The sequence below is a fragment of the Chrysemys picta genome, chromosome 14 (assembly GCF_011386835.1).
Source record: "Chrysemys picta bellii isolate R12L10 chromosome 14, ASM1138683v2, whole genome shotgun sequence".
Classification (NCBI taxonomy): Eukaryota; Metazoa; Chordata; order Testudines; family Emydidae; genus Chrysemys; species Chrysemys picta.
This window is the reverse complement of record NC_088804.1, coordinates 8097774-8119762: the sequence shown is the minus strand read 5'-3', so window position 1 is coordinate 8119762 and position 21989 is coordinate 8097774. Positions and strand designations below refer to the sequence as shown.

The following is a 21989-nucleotide window of genomic DNA, read 5'->3' as shown; positions in this document are numbered from 1 at the left end:
TCAGGATTACCTCCACCCAATCAGTGCGGGCAAGAGCAGAGGAAGATTCAAAAAAGGATAGCATATTTATAGGGACATCAAGAATAGCCAGAGTTATGAGAATTTTATTAAAACACTTTGGAAGTGCATAGCCTTATGCGTCGCGTGTAAAACAATCTAACTATTAGAGAGCAGCATGTGACAAAACAATTTAAAAAAAACAGTTATAAAAACATGGTCCTTTATAGAGGCTTCAGTCCTGCAAACCCTTAAGCAGGTACTTAACTGTACGTCAGCTGACGTCAGCAAGGGGGCTGTCTGAACCCACGGAACAGCAATTCCCAGCAGATGTTTCCATTTCCTCTTTGACTGACAAGCAGCTGAACCAATTATAGGGAAGAGGGTTTTGGGCCATTGTTCTGAGCATCTTCACTTCCAGGGTTCCATGAGCCTCAAGCAGGGGTAGGCAAACTTTTTGGCCCGAGGGCCACAGCTAGGTGGGGAAATTGTATGCACGGCCATGACTATATGGCTGGAGCATGGGGTAGGGGTACGGGAGGGAGTGCGGGTGCGGTTTGCAGGAAGGTGCTCAGGGAAAGGGGTTGGAGTGTAGGAGGGGTGCAGGCGGGGACTCAGAGCAGGGGGTTTGGGTGCAGGAGGGGGTGCGGGAGGAGGCTCAGGGGAGGGGATTGGGGTTCAGGAGGGGGCTCAAGGCAGGGAGTTGGGGTGCAGCGTGCAGGAGGGGTTTGGGATGTGGGTTCTGGCCCGGTGCCACTTACCTCGGGTGGCTCCGGTGTGGAAGCAGTGCGCAGCGGGGCTAAGGCAGGCTCCCTGCATGCCCTGGCCCTGTGCCGCTCCCGGCAGCAGCCGGCATGTCTGGCAGTGGCTCCTGGGGATGGGGTGGGGCAGGCGACTCTGCCACGCGCTGCCCTTGCCTGTGGGTACGACCCACAAAGCTCCCATTGGCCGTGGTTCCCCGGTGTCTGTGGGCGGTGTCTGCAAGCGAGGGCAGCGCACAGAGCCCTCTGCCCCCTCCCCCCTATGGGCTGCAGCGAAGTGATGCCGGCTGCTTCCGGGAGCGGCGCAGGGCCAGGGCAGGTAGGGAGCCTGCCTTAGCCCTGCTGCGCGATGGGGCTGGCAATCCTGCGGGCCGGATTGAAAGCCCTGACGGGACGGATCCGGCCCGCAGGCCATAGTTTCTGCTCCCCTGCTCTAAAGTGATTGCTAGGTAGCACAATGGGGAATCTTTAGGTGACAGAAATGTTTGTCTCATATTTTCCTATGGGTCGGATGCCAGTGAGACTGCCTAAGCCATCAGCAATCACCGGGTTCTGCTGCCTCAAAAAAGGGTGTCAGAGAGGAGTCTTTTTATTCTGAACACCTGTGAACTCCCTTCCAATTATCCAGCATCCCCTCCCCTCCCTTCCGTTCAGTTCAAGGTTTATTTGCAGGTGCAGAATCTGGCAGGCAGGATGGTCAACATGGTGTTGGGGGGAATGCCTGGGTAACAGGTGTCTGAGAGCTCCATCTCCAAGGGTACGCTATAACAGCTGATCCTCATCTTGTCTGATTGACAGGAGCTGTGGAAAAAATCAGACTCAGTAAGTTAGAACCTAAAGAATACTCCTGCAGTACGTGCATCACACTTGTCCAAGTGGTTGCATTAGCTCCGTGCATGCCAGCCAGCCAGCCAGAAATAAACAGGGCTCGTTGGACAGACGCAGCGACAGGAAAAGATCATCGGTGCTGTGAAAGGGAGACCTGAGCGGTAAAGGCCTTCAGGAACATTTACAAGATGGAGACCTAAACTCTGTGCTTCTAGTTCTGAGATACCCGGATTTAATGTTAGACAGAAACCAGCACAGACAGGCCAAGGAAACAGTCCCAGCCGGGTCTGAAACAGCTTTTCAATTTCAACGCACTGGGACTGGGAAGTTGCCCAGAAGGAAAAGGCAGAAGGACCTCATGTGTAACTCAAGCTCTGTGGCTGATTCTGCACAGTGACTGCACTGAAGACATTTCTCTCACCCCTCTTCTCTGAAATCACGCACTCTGCAACAATCATCACCGCCGAGATTATAACAAGGGCCCCGAGAACCATCCGGATGACGAAAACAACGTGTGAGGCATTGCTCCCTGTGATGTTATTGACATGAACTGTGTTCGTATAGAAAGGTTGTAACTTACTGGTTATGATTATGCTGTCTGTATGTGTGTATCATTTTTGTATTTGAAGTTATGAATATTGGCTATGTACTTGTATCTCCATGTGTTTGATTCTAAGTAGCATCAGTGAAGTATTTGATCAGCTTCTTGAGAAAGAACTATTCTGAGTGAGTGCCCAATCAAGAAACACTTAAGTGACAATGGACTTTGGGAGATGCCAATCCACATCTGAGCTTTCCTGGGAATGTTCAAACTATGATGTAAACAATGGTGTCGGCCTGCAAAAAGCTGAATCATTCATGGACATGTGACTTGCTCAGGTGGCTACAAACTCCATCTTGATGCTGTGATTTTGCATAGAAGAACAAAGGGGTTTCCGCCCACAAGAGAGAGAATATAAAAGGCTTTGGAAACCCCTCCATTTAGTCTTCAGCTGGCTCAAGAGATGGCCTCTCCACCCCGAAGAGATCCTTGAAAGAAATTGGAACAAAGGACTGTAACTACAGGGGTGTGAGTGATTGCTGGACCCAGGCCATAAGCCATAGCGTTGGTTTCAAAAGGATTGGGCCCAGACTAGGAAGGAGTCTAGTCTGTGAAAGAAGCTTATTGGGCCGTCTCTGAGGGTGAGATTTACCTGTATTCAGTTTCCTACTGTATTAGGCTTAGACTTGCGTGTTTAGCTTTATTTTACTTGGTGACTTACTTTGTTCTGTCTGTTATTACTTGGAACCACTTACATCCTACTTTTTATACTGAATAAAATCACTTTTGTTTATAGAGGGCAGACAATTTATGAGTTTACCCTGTATAAGCTTTATACAGAGTAAAACAGATTTATTTGGGGTTTAGGCTCCTAGAAAGACTGAATACTAGATGTTGGGAAAGTCCCTGTTAACTGAGAACCCCTGGGTTAAGTGAATCTTAGTTTCTGTGAACTGCAGGGAGGCGTGGCCCAACCTCTTGGTCTGTCCTGGAGCCGACTGGTGTGTCTAACTCAGCAATACAGGAGTGGAGGGAAACCAAGTCTGGCGGGGGAGGGAGGGTGGTTCTTCTCAGTGGTATCCCAGCACATCTAGTGACAGCCTTGAGGAATTTTCTGTGACCCAATCCGTCACACTCCCTTTATCTGAAATCAAGAAAACCTGTCAGTGTGGGATGCAGGGACAGAGAGGGACAGATTTGCCTCTAAAGGAGGGACAGAGACTGATGGATAAATAAAGGGATGGCAGAGACAGTTTAAAGACGTAAAAACTGTTTCTCCCCCCGCCCTTAATTTCCCATCCCCTTCTGTGTCACAGGCAGTTTCCTTGGCCTCCCTTTTTGCCAGCAAGTTCCTCTTCATATGCCAGCTGCTGGGACCTGTGGGGTCACCAGGCTGGGTTCAGCCCTCTGCCTAGGGGAACCTTCCCATGAGGCCAGCCAGCACGCTGACTCTGACGCAGGAGTAGGAAATCCCTAGCAGAGCAAGACACTAGAGACCTGGCCAGAGCCCTTACCGAGAGCAATGCTCCCCTAACTGACCCCATCAATAGTTTCCACCCTAGACTCACAAAAACTCTCCCAATTCCCCTGATCCCAAGGGGAAATGGCTTCATTAACTCTGCACCTGCCAATCCAAAGGATAAATAGGACTCCATACCTAGGCTAGCGGGATGGATCTGTAACTGGACAGGGACTGGCTCAGTAGGGGAGGAGGGAAACCAGAAATCCTACAAGCTTTGTATCTCTTAACATAACAATAGAATAACAGGGGAATTCGGAATGTACAAATTATCTAAAGCTCCTTGCCAGTGGTCGCCATTACAAAATCAGCATTTACCCCTGTCAGCACACAGCAGTGCTGAAATGCCACACTGCTTCCTGATGCTTGGAACTGGCACCGGATTGCAACACTAACTAGAACCTTCACCACCTCCTCAAAACAGTAATTCTGTTGACAACTGCTGAACATGTGTATTTACACAAGGATCAGGTTTAGCTGTGGGTGTCAGTTAAATGCATTAAAAAAAAATCCCTACTCTAAATGCTCCACTGCACACACAATTCCCCCTCTTGGGAGAGGATGAGCGAGAGAATGGACCACACCTGGCAGATGTTAGTCACATTGCTTGATGCACGGCTGGAAGCTGCTCAAGCCCAAGATTTTTTAAAGGTATTTACACATTGCAGTGCTGAGTGGAGCAAAGTCTACGTGACTTAGCAGCCTCCATTTCATTTTCAAAAGGGACTTAGTGCCCCATTGACTTCCAATGAGAGAGGCTCCTAAGTCACTTAGGCCTTCCAGGGCTGAGTGGAGCAGTGCCTAAATACCTTTGCAAATCTGGGCCTCAGATACTAGGATGAAAAGGGCAGTAAAAGAACCGATGTAGAAAAGAGGAACAGATTCTCGGGTGCACCGAGTGTTGCTCCAGACGCCTTTATGCCCGGCCAGGCCCGGCCCAGTCTTTGGGCGCTGTCATAAAGAAGCTCAGAGCTGGGCATAATTTAGAGCAGCAATTGTTTTTTACATTCATAACTGATGCCGCAAGCCCAGGAGGGCCGGGGCTATGGATTGCCAAGCCTGGCAAGCCCTGGCACAGATTAAGCACTGCTCTCAGCACGGCTTTCCCTGCTCCCGCTCCGTCGCTCTGTGGGGAAAAGACAGTATCTGGGTCTCATAGTAGGAAGCACATAGGAGACTGCTGACACTTACTGATGGTCACCTGGGTTCCGGCTCCTGACACAGACAGGTTCCTTGCTGTGATCCCCACCTCACACACGTAGGTTCCTGTATCAGATGAATTCGCATTCTTCAAAGTGAGAGAGGCAAACCCATTGTCCAAATGCAGGGTTGTGATCACATCGCTGTCATTCACCAGCTCTGTCTTTAGTGCCTCCGTCCCATAGTTATACCATCGCACATACATGGTGCTGTGATTATTGACTGTCTTGAATGTACAATTCATGGTAAGTTCTGAGCCTTCGAAATCACTGACACTGGTTGGGGTTTGATTCACCATCAGGTCGGTAATTTCTGCAGAAAGAGAAACACAGATGATGGCACCTTCATTGAGAAATAGTTCAATGTGCCACCAGACAAGGGCAGATGTACAAAATGAATCTCTCCAGTCCTGCTATTTAGTTTCCCCTGCTTGTTAAGAGTTTAAACGGATGTTCTTTCGTTTGGCCCCATATAGAGCTGTATTGTGCATGTCAAGACTTTTCTGCTCTGTTTAGTGAGCAGGTAACCCCAGAAGCTTCAGTCTAGACAAACCCCCTCCAGCAATGTGACATCTTACCCGAACCTTGTGTACGCCTGACACGCCTGCCAAATTCCTCACATTCAAACCCTTCTTGAGACCTATTTCCCTCCACCAGCCCAATGCAGGGCAAGAGAGAGGGTGGCCAATTCTCCTTTGTTACAGAAAAATGGGATTCCCTGAAGGACGTGGAATGGGCAGTTCTGAGAAGTGATGCCCTTCTGCTGGCAATGGCAGGGGTGTGAGGATTGGGGTGCAACCATTATTCTGGACAGGCCTGTGCTTACAGGATAGCGAGAGAGTGTCAGCAAGTCTTTAGCGCTGGTTTTACTGGTGGAAACTTCAGCAGCTCTAGGGCCAGGCGGCAGCTGAGCAGGGGTTTTGAGGATCTCCATGGCCCCCAGATGTTGGATTTAAGGGCCTAAAGCCCTGTGTGGATTTAGTCCTTTAATCTCTGTCTCACTTCCCAATCTACTGTTAGTACATCTGCCCGATCTCCCCCCTTTGTCTGTCTTGTCTCTTTAGAGTGTAAATTCTTTGGCTCAGGGGCTCTCGCACTATGTCCATGTACAGTAGAGCTGATTGCAAATGTTCTGGCAAAACTTAGCTTAGACTGAAAATGCCAATGCACTGACGAGAACTGATTCACCAAATCTACTACAGATTTGACTCCACTTTCGTCAAAACACACAGTGGTTTTTGTTGGTGTTCCAAGATCCACAGGGTTCAAAAAAGAACCAGATAAATGCCTGGAGGATGGTCCATCAATGGCTATTAGCCAGGATGGGCGGGGATGGGGATGCCAGAGGCTGGGAATGAGCGACAGGGGATGGATCACTGGATGATGCCTGTTCTGTTCATTCCCTCTGGGGCACCTGGCACTGGCCACTGTCAGAAGACAGGACACTGGGCTAGATGGACCTTTGGTCTGACCCAGTCTGGCCGTTCTTATGTTCTTCTGTCCCGCGAGCCCCAGCTCGGGGAGTCGGGAGTCGAGTCTCGGGGCGGGTGGGCTCCCCATGCTGTGGCAGAGCCAGGTCTCTAGGGGCTCTTGTTGTCTGCTAGGCTCCCTGCTCGAGCCAGGGGTCTTGGCGCTTCCAGTGTCCGTGTCATGGAGCTGGAAGCCTGGAAGTTCCAGGACCAGCTCCCAGGGGTGCAGCTCTGGGGTCGCTCCGCCATGCAGACTGCCCCGGGCTGGAGATCCCAGGGCCTCTAGAGTCCTGGGCCAGTGACTCCCCAGGCTGCTCTACTTGTAACTGGCCTCTGGGACTCTGGAAGCCCTCGGGTCCCTGGCCCGGGTGCAGTCCTGATCCGTCTTGGTTTGGAATGAAGCCAATTCTGAAACAATGAAACTTCTCCCAAACTGAAACCGCTCTAGTATACAGGGCCTAGCACAGTCGGCCCCACATGTTGGTTGAGGCCTCTAAGCACTATTGCAAAGCAAACATTCAACAACAACCTATTACTGAGCATACAACTTCATTCTGACTCTGCTCGGCCCTTTGTGGGTTTGGGTTGGACTCTTCGGGGGCTAAACTAGAGAGATGCCCATGTTTTGTTACTTCTGTAAGTCAAGTACATTGCATGCACCAGGGACCCTTTGCATCCCTCTGTCGCCCACAAGGTCCCTGGCCCCCACCCTTTTGCCAGGAGCTCTGTCTCCCCCATTTCTTCCACCTCCCCCCATGCCACAGTCCCCAATTCTGCCCCAAGCCAGGAGCATTCTGTGCCCTAATTCTCTCCCTTTCCACCATTCCAGGGTCCCCCATTCTCCCTGCATGCTTGGGGCTTTGGCTGTATCCTCATTCCAGCATTATCCCCAGACCAGGTCCCCCATCCTCCCCATGTCAGGGGCTCTGTCTGACTTCCCCTCCTCCTTTCCCCATTGTTATTATTTCTCCTCTTCCTCCCCGGGACATAAATCATCCAGTGTCAGCATGTTACACTCTACTGGGGGAAGGAGCAGAGATGAGACGGGAATATTTTTCTACTGGGAAGTGTTAATTGGTGCCACAAACTGGTTCTTTGATTTAGACAGTTACAGAGGTGGCTTTGCTCCAAGGTGTTACTCTGCTAAACAGGGAGCAGGCACTCCATGTGTCCCCCACTTTTCCCCCTTTGGGTTTTCTGATTTTCCCCAATATCAACAGAGTTGTGCCCAGTGATGCCTTCAATTCTCTCTGAAATGTGGGAATAGATGGGCTGCGGGCTTCCAAATTATCGTGTCACAGACCAAGAGAAATGCCATCACGTCGAGTGCACTGTAGCTGTGTCAGTCCCAGGATATTAGAGACAAGGTGAGTGAGGGAATAGCTATTATTGGACCAGCTCTTCCTCGGGAGTACCGCAGTAAAATGCAACGCTTAAACTCCCACACAGATTTCCATCACAACTTCAACAACCACCACCTACCCAGCCATTAAACTCTCTGGGGAACACTCCCACACTAGCATCAACTTCCTGGACACCACCATCCGCTTCAACAACGGAACCCTACAGCCAACCCAAGACAAGAAACCCACAGAGCTGGGAGGCTGCTGCAGACCCTGAGGGAGCCGAGGACTGTCCAGGACTGCCAGGGCCATTTACAGACCCGAGCACAGAGGAGCTGCAAGTCCTGACAGAGGCCTTCTTCCCCAACGACCCTCTACAGAGCCAGGTATGCCCTCAGGGGGAGTTGGGACCCTCCATAAAGTAAATGCAGTGACTGTAGCAGGCCCTGCAGCGGGGCTCCCTCCCCTAGTGCCCCTGTTCGACTGCCCTTACCGTGTTCACACTCAGGCCTGTAGAAACCAGGGTAGCAATCACAGGTGTAGTTCCCGATGGTCTCCACGCACTCGCCATGCTGGCTGCAGGAGGAACGCTGGCAAAACGCTGCAGAGATACAGCTGGGTTAGGATCCACCCTAACAACTCCTTAGCGCCCAGTCAGACCCCACCCCACTGCCCGGATCCTGCACTCCATCCCTGCTGCATTTCTTCACTGCGGGATTCTGTCAGAGCCTGTTAAAGTCATGGATTAAAAACCTGCTTTCAAAGGCCTTGGCTCCGGCCCTGCAAGAGCACTCGGGGCCTAGATACCATCCTGGGCACCCAAGCTTTGCCCAGCCAGGTGGCATTGGCACCTTGCCAGAAGCTTGGAGGCAGTGGCTGCTTTGCACAGATGGTCACACTGCTCGTGGACCCAGAGGCGCTGCCTGTGGACAGCGCTGACCTGGACGGGTAGGCTGCCCTCTGGATTGAGATGGAGCGTTGCATGCTGGGCCTGCAGGGGACACACCCAGGCTTTGATCAGAGGCCAGTGTGTGCCACGTTTGGCTATCAGGCTGTGCTTTGACCTCCCTGTCCCCCTCCACCGCCCCGTACTGATTGCACTCCGAAGAGGGTAGTAACTCTTTGGCAAGGAGACTCCACTGCATCTCCCCAGGGCTCAGAACAGTTGCTCCTGGGACCAAGCGCCTGGCATGTCAATATACAACGGGACTTTGTGAGGAGACGAATGTAGGGATCAAAGCAAGACTCATTGAGAGCCCAGGCTCAGCTCCCGTCTGCGTGGCCCATTTGTGAGGGAGAACGTGGAAGGCAGGACTTTAACGCCCCAGCCAAAGGAACCAGCGAGGCACAGAGAGCAGTGAGTGCTCCCAGGCACAGGTGTTACACATAGCAGCTAACATGCAAAGCGGGTGCAGATCTGTGCTGCCGGCCACGGGACAATATCACTAACGCCTCACACCAGCTAGCACTAACCAGGCCCTTGGTGGCTGTCTCCGTAGAGAAGTCAGGACTCGGTGGGCCATGGAGACCGACTGACCCTGCACATGAGGGTTGAGGCACTCTAGCTGGGTGGGTGGGTGATGTTCCTCTGCCCAGACAGTACCTCTTTGTAACCGCGTGTCTGGCCCTTTAAGGGCTAGAGGCCTGGGGCCAGCCAACCCTAGTTACCAGGTAGGCACAGCTGAGCAGGGGTCAGCTGATGTCCCTGGACAAGTGGCAGGAAGCTTCAGAGAAGGGGGATGCTCAGGGAGAGACAAGCCAGGAGGCTTCTGCAGGAAACCCTTCACCGGGGGCAGGGTTTGGGCCTGGAAGGAAGCCCGAGCCAGAGGGCTGAAGAAGGCTGAGAGCCAGGGAGAACAGACTCCAGGCAGTAGGGAAAGACTCCAGCCAGGCGAGGCGAGAGTGGCTTGCGGAGCAACCTCAGACCACGAGGGGGCATGGGAGGCGGCCGGGCCATTGACACTCTTCTATGGACAATTAGGGACTTCATTCTCCAGAGCTGTCAATCTAGCAACTCTCCCCAGCCCTACACGTGTTAGACAGACCCACACTTCCAGAGAGAATGACAGTGGTGGGGTGGTTACCTTGGTAACACAGCGCCCTCTTTTTCTTTTGGCAGTTCTCATCATTCCATCTTCCAGCATCACGATCCCTCTTTATGTAAATCTCCACACAGTCTAGGTTCCTCCCTTTATTGTTGGGTTCCTTGTTAGCCCAGTTCTCAGCCTCCTTCGTCAGGGCCTTGTTGGTGCCAACCCACGTCCAGACATTGTTTATTTTTCGTAGCCCAATCCAGTAGTATGTTCTATGGCGGGGTAAGACACTGTTGAGATAAGCAATTTCCCCCTGGTTCTGGATTGCTACGAGGTCAGTGTAGAATGACCTGCAAAAGTCTCTGGCCAGCTCCCAGGAGTAATCAGATTTGTTACCATAATGGTAGGTCCAGGCTCCCACTTCCACCTGAGTCACTAGCACTGTTGGAAAGAGTAAAAACAGGCAAAGTTGTGTGACAGTCAGTGACAGAGCTATGAGTTGACTATCGATGGGTGACACCAGACTATATCTTATATCACACACAAAGGAACTGCATTAAAAGAACATTATTTAGGTTGCAAAGTCAAGCGCTCAAACGTTAGGAAATGCCACTATTAAGGTTGCCCATGTAACTGAGTTCAGCCCCCTTGTGCGCATGCACAATGGTATAGTCTTTAATGGCATGATAATGTACTATTTTTCCATGGGTCTTCTGCCTCACTCGGTGCAGAGGATGGACGGTGCTCACTGAATGAGGAGCTATTCAATAGTGTGTTTTCTCCTCACTGGTCAATGTGTGACTGCTCCTCCCCCCGCCCCAGCCTTATTTACTGCACATTATACAAATCCTGCTCTGAAAACAGAATTATTCATTTCCCCAAAGGCTTTTCTATAGCGCTCATCATGCCAGTATCTGAGTGCTTCACAGACATGAATGAGTTTATACTCACAACAGCCCTGGGAGATGAGAGGGGGGGTATTAGCCCCATTTCACAGATGGGAACAGAGGCATAGAGGCACTGGTTCTCAAAGGTATTTAGGCACCTAACAGTCATTGACTTTATTGCAAGTTAGGTGCCTAAATACCTTCGAGGAGCTGGACCAGAGAGATTAAGGCCGGAAGTAATTTTGGGTGTCCCATTTGAGTAGAGCTCTGCGCGGATACATAATTATCTCCACAGATGCGGATATCCATGGATCTAAAGCAGATACCGCAGACATGCAGGGCTCTAGTGACAACGAGCGAGACAGGTGCACATGCTCCCGGTCAGGAGACACCGCTTGCACACACTAGTGTGACCAGAGACAGCTGCCAGTCAGTCTAGTGCCCGCCCCGGTGGGCAGGGCTGGAGGGGGTACAGCCATGCCGGAGGAGCTGCCTGGGCTGGGTGCTGGCTCCTGCGATGACAGCCCGACGTGCTGCTTCTTTCGCCGCTGCGGTTCCTGGCCCAGTCGTTGGCCATGGCCCTGTGGGTCTCACTCGCTGTCACTAGAGCCCTGCGAATCCGTGGAGATCCGCTTTATAGCCACAGATATCCGCACCCGCGGATATACATTGTGTATCTGCATTTGAGACCCCGAGGACCGGATTTTCTGGAGTATTTAGCATTCTAAAGCACTATGTTCAGAGCACTGTTCCCATCGACTTCAGTTGCAGCTGTGAGCGCTCAGCACTTCTCCAAATCAGACCCCAGGGTCTCAATTTGAGCACCCAGAAAGTGAGGAACACACATTCAGTGGCCACCTGGGAAAAGTTTGGTTTAAGTGACTTGCCCAGCACCACATGGGAACTCTGGGGTAGAGGCAGGGATAGAATCCAGTTCTCCAGGGCGGCAGTCAACAGCCTTACCCTTGAAACCATCCTTTCTCTTCTTGCCACCACCGCCTCATTCATCACACCTTCCAGCTCCTGCAACAGATGGGGTAGGGCTCCTACAGACAACAGCTTTTCTCAGTGTACAACCTGCGTTCATTCCCTAGCGTAGGTCCATCCTGTGCACTCAGCGAGGCAAGGGTTCTGGCATTCCCTAGGGTATCAGTGCTTGACTTTGAAATGTTAACAATGTTCTTTTAAAGTAGGTTTGGACGGGGGGGGCGGTGTCTAACTTCCCACGTTTTTTAAAAAGCAAACTGTAAAAAACAGAAGATCCATCACGTGGCATCATAGTGACACCAATATGGATCAGCAGCAGGGTTAAAATCCTGAGATCCCGTGCACAGACCTCGGCCACTTGAGCGAACAGAGGAGCCAATAGCAGTAGCAGGTTGTCATACTCCCTATGGGCCAGCACTAGAGGGAGATGAGACACACATTTTGCCAGGGGATTTCACAGCTATTTGCTGACAGAGACCTCAGGAATTGTGGGTTCCATTCCAGGCTGTAGCAGAGGTGGCAGATGAAATGCCTAAAGAACACATGAACGACTACGAACATTTTAAACAAAAGACCAGAATTAGAATGGGGCTAACACCTGAGCATGCCCGTCGGCGGTTCAGAGCCCTAAGGCGGAAACCAGACGTGGCATTGTCCCGACACGCCTACCACATTGTAAAAAAATTAATTAGCCTCTTAGAATTGGTAGGGCAACTCCCACCTTTTCATGTTCTCTGTATGTATATATATCTTCTTACTATATGTTCCATTCTATGCATCTGATGAAGTGGGCTGTAGCCCACGAAAGCTTATGCTCAAATAAATTTGTTAATTTCTAAGGTGCCACAAATACTCCTGTTCTTTTTGCGAATACAGACTAACACAGCTGCTACTCTGAAACCTGTCACTATGTGAGAAACAGGGGAGCTGGAGTCCGAAGGCCCAGGCCTGCAGTAATAGTCACGTGGCCTGCCCTTGGAAGTCTGGCACACTAAAGGGGTTACTCCCAGGGTCTGGTTTAAAGGCTGGGGCATGGCCCAGACCCTCTAATCCACGACAGGTGCCAACCCCCTGCACTCTGTCTGCACCAAAACTCGCACTGCTGCTGGTGCCGGTGCTGGAAATGGGATTGGGACTTTCTCAATGCAGTCAGCAGGTCCAGGGAAGCACTTGCAGAGGGGAGGGCTGGCCTGGACCACGCCTGTACGGAGGAGTTCATCGGCCCCTGCCTGGCTGGGGAACTGTGAGCTGTCTTGGGAAGCCGTGCAGGCCCATGTGAAGGCCTCTCCATTGTAACTAGGGTGGAAGCGCCTGGCTCCCTCAGCCTCAGGGGGCCGTATCTCTCAGGTAATTGCTAGGGACTCTACTGCTTTCTGGGATACAGGAGGGGCCAAAAGCCAAGAGAAGAGATTATTTAGGGACCTAAATCCTATTCCTCCTAATCACCCCCAGGTGGGAATGTGGCCAAAATGAAACAGTTTCAATGGGCCTGGCAGTGAAATGTCCCTGAGCAGACCAGGAGTGACTGATTGTGCCACAACAATGCCACTCCCCTCTCAGGGATTTCCCAGGGATACATCTGAATTCTCCCCTCGCAGGGGCAGCGGCAGGCCATCAAAGAGCTGCAGGAAGGCTTACCCCAGCTAATGGCAGCAAAGCACAGGAGTCGGGTGACATTCCAGCCACATCCCCAAGCCCTTGGACTGGAGCAGAGTCCTCCGGCGCTGCCCTGGGGGTCAGAAAAACATGTCCATAAACCCCTCTGTGCTTCACAGCAGGCAGGTCCAGGCATATTTACACACTGAGCTGAAACAGACACTTGGACACACCTGGCTGACACAGACACTGTCTCTGATTAGCTCCCATTTACCATGCAGATAAAATGCAGACTCTCAGAGGGAAGAGCTGCCAGCCTCCACAGGGGAAGAAGGAATAGTTGGAATTTAAGGCAAGTGATTCGATTTAGCAACATCATCTCCACAACAGGTTGTTAATGAACGTCCGGGAGAACGTGAGTAGGAGTGTGAGATGTTGTCGGTCAGTGTCATGAGTTCAGCTCAGAGGATGGAGGCAGTTTTTGTCCATAAATCAGATAAACAGCTGAGCAGCTCAGTCAGTCGGAGCAATATTCCAGTGTAATAGAGTTATATTAGAATTAGAAACAATGGGAACCGTCCCTGGGTCTAAACCTGAAATGCTGCAAGCTGCGCCAGCAGGCCCCTCCTCTCCCTGGGCTTCAGAGGGCAGGATCCTGCCCCAGCCCGAATGTCTACACAGCTGTGTGTAGGGCCATAGTGTGAGCTCTGCGAACCTGGGCTGGGAGACGCACTGCTGTGGGTGTAAAGCACAGTGCAGATGTACCCTCTGGCATCTTACCAACAGGGGCTGAGCCCAGCCTTGCCAGAGATCTGGGGGAAAGGAGGGGTGTGGTCTGAACCAGTGAAGCTAGGCTGGTGGTGTGGCAAGGCCTGGCTGCGCCTCTCATCCAGATCTCAGCTTCCCGGGGGTGGCTGGCTGGCTCCTCAAGCAGCCTCCCAGGCCAGAGAGGCTCCATGCTGTCTTTTGGCTGGCAGGGAGGCTTTGAATGAGGCCGTCTCTGGTAGCCCATCTCCACTTTCCCAACCAATCCTCATGCTGGTGTTGGGGTCCACTAGGCATAGCTACCTGGTAACTCGGGAGAGTGGAAGGCCAAAAGTGCCGATGAAGCTCCTTTGCTCTGGGTCTGTGAACCACAGTGACTCCATCTTGGGAACTCTCACCTACTTCTATGCTAACTGCTTACAGGCTCTGAAGTAGGCTTTCTCCCCTCGGTGTCTTTATTGGTGCTAAGCACACCGGGTGACGAACCCCCTGTTTGCCATCTCGGGCCCAGTTCTGGGCAAGCAACAGTTTTGGTGCCCAACGTGGGGCTCAAGGCTGAAATTTAGCCTTGCCCGGATCCCTCCTGGTGGCCGACGGATTACGACGACGACCGACGCCCAGAGCACTCACCGGTGACTTCATCGGGGGCCTTGGCAGAGATGTGGTTTGCTCGACCCCGGAGGGCACAACGGTGCAACGCACACAGACAGTGGAGAAGCAGCTGCGGGCGACGGTGGGGAACCGGTCCCGTTGATAGGCAACGGTGATGGTGCAGAACCGGACCCTTGGATAAGGTAGGAACAGTCCAGTGGGGACTTATCTGTCTTGACCTGGGGACGCCCAGTGTCTCCCTTGGTATGGGGCAGGGACAGAGTACAGCCGGCAGGGTACAGTGTACACCCTTAGAATGCATTCTGGTAAATTGAAAAGGTTCTGTACAGTTGATTGGCCTCAGTACCAGCTAGAGCGCCAAGAAAGGTGGCCACCGGAAGGATCACTTAATTACAACACGATCCTTCAATTGCTTTTGTTCTGTCAGAGAACAGGTAAATGGAATGAACATCTCTATGCGTATACGTTCATGGTGTTAAGAAATAGGACTGATATTTTGCTCAAGTGCCATTTGACTCTGACAGGCTCGGTAGTAACGGCTGCTAAACCCCAGAACCCTCCCACTGTTGTAATGCCAGAATCGGTGTCCCCTTCGGCTCCTCCACCCCCACAGGCTTCAGAGAGTACCACCCCTCCCCACCCCCCGTGGGATTGTATCCATTGATTACTGAGAGTGTGGTAGCCCATCCAGGAACTCAGGAACGGCCAGCTCAGATAATGTCTGTCTACTCGCATGTACCTTTTAACCCTGTACATCTGGCTGCTTTTAAGGCAGAGGCAGGAGAATTTTCAACGAATCCAAGCAAGTTCATTTCTATCTTTGAAGGGTGTCTAGCTAGCCATAAGCCTGACTGGGATGATTGTAATATACTTATGAGAACCCTGTTGTCTGAAGTGGAGTGGAATCGGGTTATAGCTAAGGCTAGGGATGAAGACAGAGAAGGCATTTAAGGTTTAAAAAGAAAAGCTATTGGACACTAGAGGTTGTACAGAGTGGAATCCTCAGAAGTGAGTGTGCCCGTCCTGGTTTGTTGCTTCAAAGCTCTGTACAGAAGTTATGTTACTGGAAAGGTATATGATGGCAATGTGTATGTGTTAATGGTTGGAGAAAAGGTGTATGAGTGAAGAGTGGAAGGTTCCTTTGTAAGTTAGAAGAAGCGAGAAAGGAAGAGGAAAAAGCACAGAATGAATTAACTGAGAGGAAAATACAGCTAGCAAACTCAGTCATGCTGGCTCATCCAAGGACATTGTTCACAGCCAAGACTTGGCTGACAACCAAGAGAAAGGGGGGCCTGAATGTGCCCAAGCAACTGTGAGATCTGCAAAATACTGCAAGGCATAATGAGGACAACGAAGGGTTAAAAAGCAGCTTTGTTGGACAGTATTGGCTCAAGGATTTAAAAATTCCCCCACTCTGTTTGGACAGGCTTTGGCCAGAGACTTGGAGGAGTGGGATAATTCAGACAGAGCCCTCCTGCTGCAATATGTAGATGACTTGTTGATTGCTGCTGTGGGTCTAATCCCTTGTCTCAGAGCTACTGTGAGTCTCCTAAACTTTATTGGACTGCGAGGATACAGGGTATCTCAAAGCAAAGCCCAAATTGCTCTTTCAGAGGTTCAATATCTGGGATTTCACATCAGGCAGGGAGAGAGACAGCTCTCAAACGAAAGGAAGGAGGCTATCTGCCAAGTTCCCATCCCCAGCAACCGTAAACGGCTTAGGGCATTCCTGGGCATGGCAGGTTTTTGCAGAATATGGATTCCAGAGTTTGGACTGTGGGCTAAACCTCTGTATGAATGTGTTAAGGGAGCAGATCATGACCCCTTTCACTGGTCCCCAGAAGCGGACAGGGCATTTAAAATCTTGAAAAGGAAGCTAATGGAAGCTCCAGCCCTGGGTTTGCCCGATATATCTAAGCCGTTCCAACTGTATGTGCATGAACGAAAAGGGGTAGCTTTGGGAATGCTTACCCAGCTATTAGGTGCCTGGAAGCGTCCTGTGGCATACTTTTCTAAACAACTGGATCAAGTTTCAAAGGGATGGCCAGCCTGTTTGAGGGCGGTCGCAGCTACTGCTCTAGTGCTTGGGGAAGCTGAAAAACTAACACTGGGAGGAACTGTGCAAGTGTATACTCCCCATATGGTTCAAGCCTTGCTGGATACTAAGGGTGGTCTTTGGCTCACATAGGTTCGGGTTGCTCGGTACCAGGGGAAGCTGTTAGAGAATCCTGAAGTCACCCTACAGATCTGTCCCTCCCTTAATCCAGCTACCCTGCTACCAGAGACAGAAAAGCAGGAACATGACTGTTTAGAAATCATAGATGTTCAGTATTCTAGCCGCCCAGATCTGAAAGATCAGCCACTCCCAAATGCTGACTTGGAATGGTATACAGATGGAAGTAGTGTTGTGGATGGGCATGGGAGGGCTGGTTATGCTATTGTGTCTCTTCATGATACCGTGGAAGCTGAGAGTTTACCGGCAGGAACATCTGCCCAGCTTGCTGAACTAGTGGCCCTGACTCGTGCACTCGAGCTGGCAAAAGACAAACGGGTTAATATCTTTACTGACTCGAAGTATGCTTTTGGGGTATTGCATGCTCACGCTGGTCTGTGGAAGCAAAGGGGAATGCTAACAGCCCAAGGCTCTCCGGTCAAGCATGGGTCTCAAATTCTCCGGCTTTTAGAAGCAGTACAACTCCCCTCAGCAGTAGCAGTGGTGCATTGCAAAGCCCATCCAAGGGAAGATCAAGATGTAACCAAGGGCAATGCCAGAGCAGACAGGGAAGCTAAACAAGCTGCTACCCTGAAATCAGCAACTGAGGAGAATGCCCAAATGCATGCCCTCATCCCATCAGTGGGTGAGCTTGCAGCCCCTCAGTACTCCCAAGAGGACAGAAACCTGGCTGACAGGCTCAGTCTCCAGGAAAAGGAGGGATGGCTTTATTCCACAGAGGGAAAAATCCTCCTGCCCAAGGGCTTGATTCGACCAGTGTTGCAGAAACTGCATCAGACCACACACGCAGGCAGAGAGGCTCTTACCCAGCTTATGAATAAATATTTTCTAACCTCTGGACTTAAACCCCTAGCATCACAGGTACAAGCTGAATGTTTAATCTGCCAAAAGAATAACCCTCGACCAGGAGTAGCAGTACCAGCCACCCTGGAACCTACCCCAGGCCCAGGATTAGTGTGGCAAATAGACTTTACTGAGTTTCCCAGAACCCAAGGGTTATAGGTACCTTCTCGTCTTAGTGGATCGATTCTGCGGATGGCCTGAAGCCTACCCATGTCGCAACAACACTGCCAAAACAGTGGCTCTTAAGTTTGTCAAGGAAATCATTCCTCGCTTTGGCCTTCCTCAGTGGATGGAATCTGATAATGGAACACACTTCACATCTCAAATTATTCAAAAGATATCAAGTGCTCTGCAAATCCCCTGGAAACTCCACACACCCTGGCGACCACAAGCCAGTGGAGTAGTGGAACGCACAAATCAGACACTCAAGCGACACCTCTCAAAGGTCTGTCAGGAGGCCTCTCTTAAGTGGCCTGATGCCTTGCCCCTTGTGTTACTTCGCATTCGTGCTCTCCCTAAGGGTAGGATAGGGCTTAGTCCCTTCGAGATTATGTTTGGAAGAGCATGGCCTATGAATGGTACCCCAGTTCTGGCAGGGAAATGGGAAGTGAGGTGTGGTTTCTTGTCTCTGTACATGTGCTCTGTCTGCTGTTCTCTCTTCTCTTCACAGGTATACCAAAGATTCACAGCCTCTTCTGCTGGATACTCCGGTCCACTCCCTGCAGCCTGGTGACTCCGTTCTCGTGCGAACCTGGAAGGACGAGCCTCTCCAAGAGAAGTGGAAGGGACCCCACACCGTCCTGCTTGTCACCCATACAGCGGAAAGGTCGAAGGACACAAGAACTGGATTCATCACTCTCGACTGAAAGCAGTGCCCACTCCTAAACAGTGGACTGTCCAGCCTACGGAGAAGACTGCTAACGACGATTTGGGACTTAAGCGGTTATTCAAAAGACAGTAAGGGTCACTGGGAATGCGTTGTGATCTTTCTGAACAGTCACAGCATGCTCCCCGCGAGAACCCTGAGCATTGGTTTTATTTTCTCACAGAAGGCCGACCTGGCCAATGTATTTGGTCTTGTTATTTTTTGACTTGTTTAGTGTCAACAATTCTTCTTATCTTCTGGGCAGTTGGGTTGTTGTAATTGTCTGTGCCCTTATTGGAGAAGAGTGTTATACCTATGTCCCAGAGTTTTCACAGGACATTAACAAGCACATCTTGTCAGCTGAACGGGCCTTTAACCAGTGGAAGGCCCAGGAAAGAGAACCCACTATTTTGGATTCCCTTTGGGGTTGGATACCTGGTTTAGGAGAACTAGGGGATATAGGGGGAAACATTGTTCGCATCTTGCTCACAGGTGTTGTGGTATGTTTTGTTCTTGTTCTTTTGCTCGTTTACTGTAAACTGCTCATACGTCAGATTTGTACCTCCCATACCCCAGAAGTTCCCTTATACCCTCTCATTGATAATCCTGATTGCATGGAGCTTAATCGCATTCTGTCTTTAGAGTATGAGAAAACTCTGACAAAGGTTTGTTGAGTGTTCTCAAAGGAGGGATTGTTGGGGTCCACTAGGCATAGCTACCAGGTAACTCGGGAGAGTGGAAGGCCAAAAGTGCCAGTGAAGCTCTTTTGCTCTGGGTCTGTGAACCACAGTGACTCCATCTTGGGAACTCTCACCTACTTCTCTGCTAACTGCTGACAGGCTCTGAAGTAGGCTGAAGCAGAAATGTAATGTCAGCTTTTTAGCAGATGGCTGCAGTTTCACTCACACTAGCAGAAATAATAGAGATAAGAAGCGGGGTAGTTCGTTTGCAGGCATCTAACTCAAGGTCGCAAAGACTGGGAAAGTTCTCACAAGCTTATGTAGAGCTTATTGTACCAGTTGTCTGGAAGGGAGGGGGAAGGGGGAACAGCCAGACAAAGAGATGTATGCAAACAGTTTGGAGTATAAAAGGTAAAAGTTGTTTGTATTTGTTGCACTGGATTTGAGACATGCTGGTCTCCTAGTGCCATTTCAGAGCTCTGAAATAAACTTGGCTTGCTTTCTCCCCTCGGTGTCTTTATTGGTGCCAAGCACACTGGGCGACGAACCCCTTGTTTGCCATCTCGGGCCCAGTTCTGGGCAGGCAACACTGGGGTTGCTGCTATTCCACCGCCCGTGCGCCAGCTCTTCCTAGTGACGCCCACAAAGCCCGGCTGTACCAGCCACCTGGCTGGAATTGGGGGGCACAGGGAGCCATTGGCTAGCATTCAGTAAAGTCATTAGTGTAGGAGCTCTGGAGGGAAGGCAGAAAGGAAGGGAAGGGAAAGCGGGGAAGAGCCCCCCCATGTGTTTAACCTTTAGCTCTGCTTCCCAGGTCGGGATCTCGAGCTGATGTGCAGGGGATATTCATGGGTTTGCTGGGGGAGAGAGCCTCCCAGCTCAGGTGACTGAGGGAAATCCCAATTGCACAGCATGGGGGTGGGGGAGCTGTCCTTATCGGCTCAGGGCTGGGCTGTGGGGTGGGGAGGGGTTCTCTCCCTGGCCACTCAGGGCTGGGCAATGGGGGGTTCTCCCTGAGCATTAAGGGCTGACCAGTGTGGGGAGGGGCTCCCCATGGCAAGTCAGGACTGTGCAGCAGAGGGGGCTCCCCTGGCAGCTCAGGGCTGGGGGAGGGGTTCATGAGGGGGCTCGCTTCAGTTCAGATGGGCAGCGGGGGGGCTCCCTTGGCAACTCAGGGCGGGGCAGTGGCAGGGGGGCTCTCCCTGGGCAGCTCAGGGCTGGGTGGGAGTGCAGGGGGGCTCTCCTCAGCTCAGGGCTGGGCAGCAGGGCGCTCTCTCTGGCTACTCAGGGCTGGGCAGCAGGGTTGGGGGAGGGCTCCCTGGGCAGCTCAGGGCTGGGTGGTGGGGTGGGGGCTCCCCTGACTGCTAAGATTGGACAGCGGCGGGGGGGAGGGGGCTAACCTGACAGCTCAGGGCTGGGAAGTGGAGGGGGGAGGGGGCACCCTGACAGCTCAGGGCTGGGCAGCGGTGGGGAGGAGGGGGTTCCCCTGACACCTCAGGGTGGGGCAGTGGAGGGGAGGAGGGGGTTCCCTGACAGCTCAGGGCTGGGCAGTGGGGCTCTGCTGGTTGAAGCTGGGTGGTCTCATTTCAATTAATCTTGGCGAGTTGAGCACAGGAGAGAACTCAGCCCCCCTCACCACCTCGAGTTTCCTTCTGCAGGGGTCTTGGGGCACTGTCAGGGCATCGTCCCTGCTGCCCATGCAGGGTCCTGCTCTGGGGGCCATTTGGGGTCTCTGTTCCTGGCACTGTCCCCTGTCCCCACACTCAGAGGTGTCTGGGGCGGAGGGTGGGGGCTGTCGCTAAGGAGCCAGCTTGTAGCTCTCCCTTGTGAGCAGCAGCTCCTCTGCCTGCCTCCCTCCTTCCTAAACACTGCGCCGGTGAAGCCAGCCACGTCCCCAGGTAGAAGAAGGTGCTAGACCTACCATCTCCAGTGCCGACCTGCCAGCCTCCCCTCTCGCTCAATCCCTGGACCGGAGACAGCTTAAACCGTCCCTCTGCTTGGCTGTGTCTTGCAGCACTTCCTTTTAAGTGTGCAGAACCTCACTGCATCCCTTCCCTATTCCTCCCCCTGCACCGAGTCACAGCTCGAAGATTCATTGGGCCAGAGAGCGTGACTGTGAAGCCTGGTGGGTAGGGACTGAGCTGGGAGGTGAGAAATCCAGGGCCCAGTCCCCTGCTCCAATGATCTGGTATTGATCCAGAATACGACAGCTGAAACCGAGGGATCCTCTGTCAATATATCCCTTAGCCCAGTGGTTAGGAAACCAATGCATGATTGGTATAGTGAGTTGTAACAATGCGGTTCTGGCGGGACCCAACTGAGAGTGCCAATTCAGGACAAATTGCTAAATCAGGGCAGTCACAGCCCAAGGCTGGGGATTTTCCACCTCTAAGGCAAACCAAACCAGCCAGCCAAAGAGGACTTTGGTCTCACCTCACTGGCTAACCACAAGTCACACAAGCAATTCTCTTAGACACTTCAGTTTCCCAGTATCACCACCAGTGCCACTCGTTATGGAGACAAATGGTTATGAAAACCAATACCCCCATCAAAGAAGAAAGGTTCTCCTAAACTATACAAATATGCCCCATTCATCAACCTCAGTGTCCAATATTTCCATAAATCGGTCAATGGAAGGGGAACCGTCGCAGGGCCGGGCTTCTCCCCAGCTTGCCAAGGGCTCACGGCCACACCCAGGCTCTGACGCAGTTTAGTCCCAAACTGGAACAAAATCAAGACAGTTTCTCAGCTCACTTTCTGCATCTCAGGGACTCTGGCAGATGCTTCCTGTCATTTCCTACCCCAGTCTCCCTCAGCCAGTTCCTCCTCAC

At 51.7% G+C, this 21989-nt stretch overlaps 1 protein-coding gene and 1 long non-coding RNA gene across 3 annotated transcripts; one reads left to right on the top strand and one right to left on the bottom strand.

Moving 5' to 3' along the window:
* Window positions 1-88: 88 nt before the first annotated feature.
* LOC135975568 (P-selectin-like) lies at window positions 89-21235 on the bottom strand. 2 transcript variants are annotated; one of them, XM_065566885.1, is made up of 6 exons: window positions 21080-21235; window positions 13203-13293; window positions 9742-10131; window positions 8151-8258; window positions 4838-5158; window positions 89-1559 (listed from the first exon to the last, which is right to left on the bottom strand). In XM_065566885.1, the coding sequence occupies exons 1-6, from the start codon at window positions 21080-21082 to the stop codon at window positions 1537-1539; spliced, it is 936 nt and encodes a 311-aa protein (XP_065422957.1). In that variant the 5' UTR covers window positions 21083-21235; the 3' UTR covers window positions 89-1536. The 2 variants fall into 2 exon arrangements, with proteins under 2 accessions (XP_065422957.1, XP_065422956.1); XM_065566884.1 differs by lacking the exon at window positions 21080-21235 and adding an exon at window positions 14556-14684.
* LOC135975569 (uncharacterized) lies at window positions 14587-19663 on the top strand. The gene is made up of 2 exons (XR_010592485.1): window positions 14587-14719; window positions 18284-19663. It is a non-coding gene; the product is annotated as an uncharacterized LOC135975569 (long non-coding RNA).
* Window positions 21236-21989: the final 754 nt, after the last annotated feature.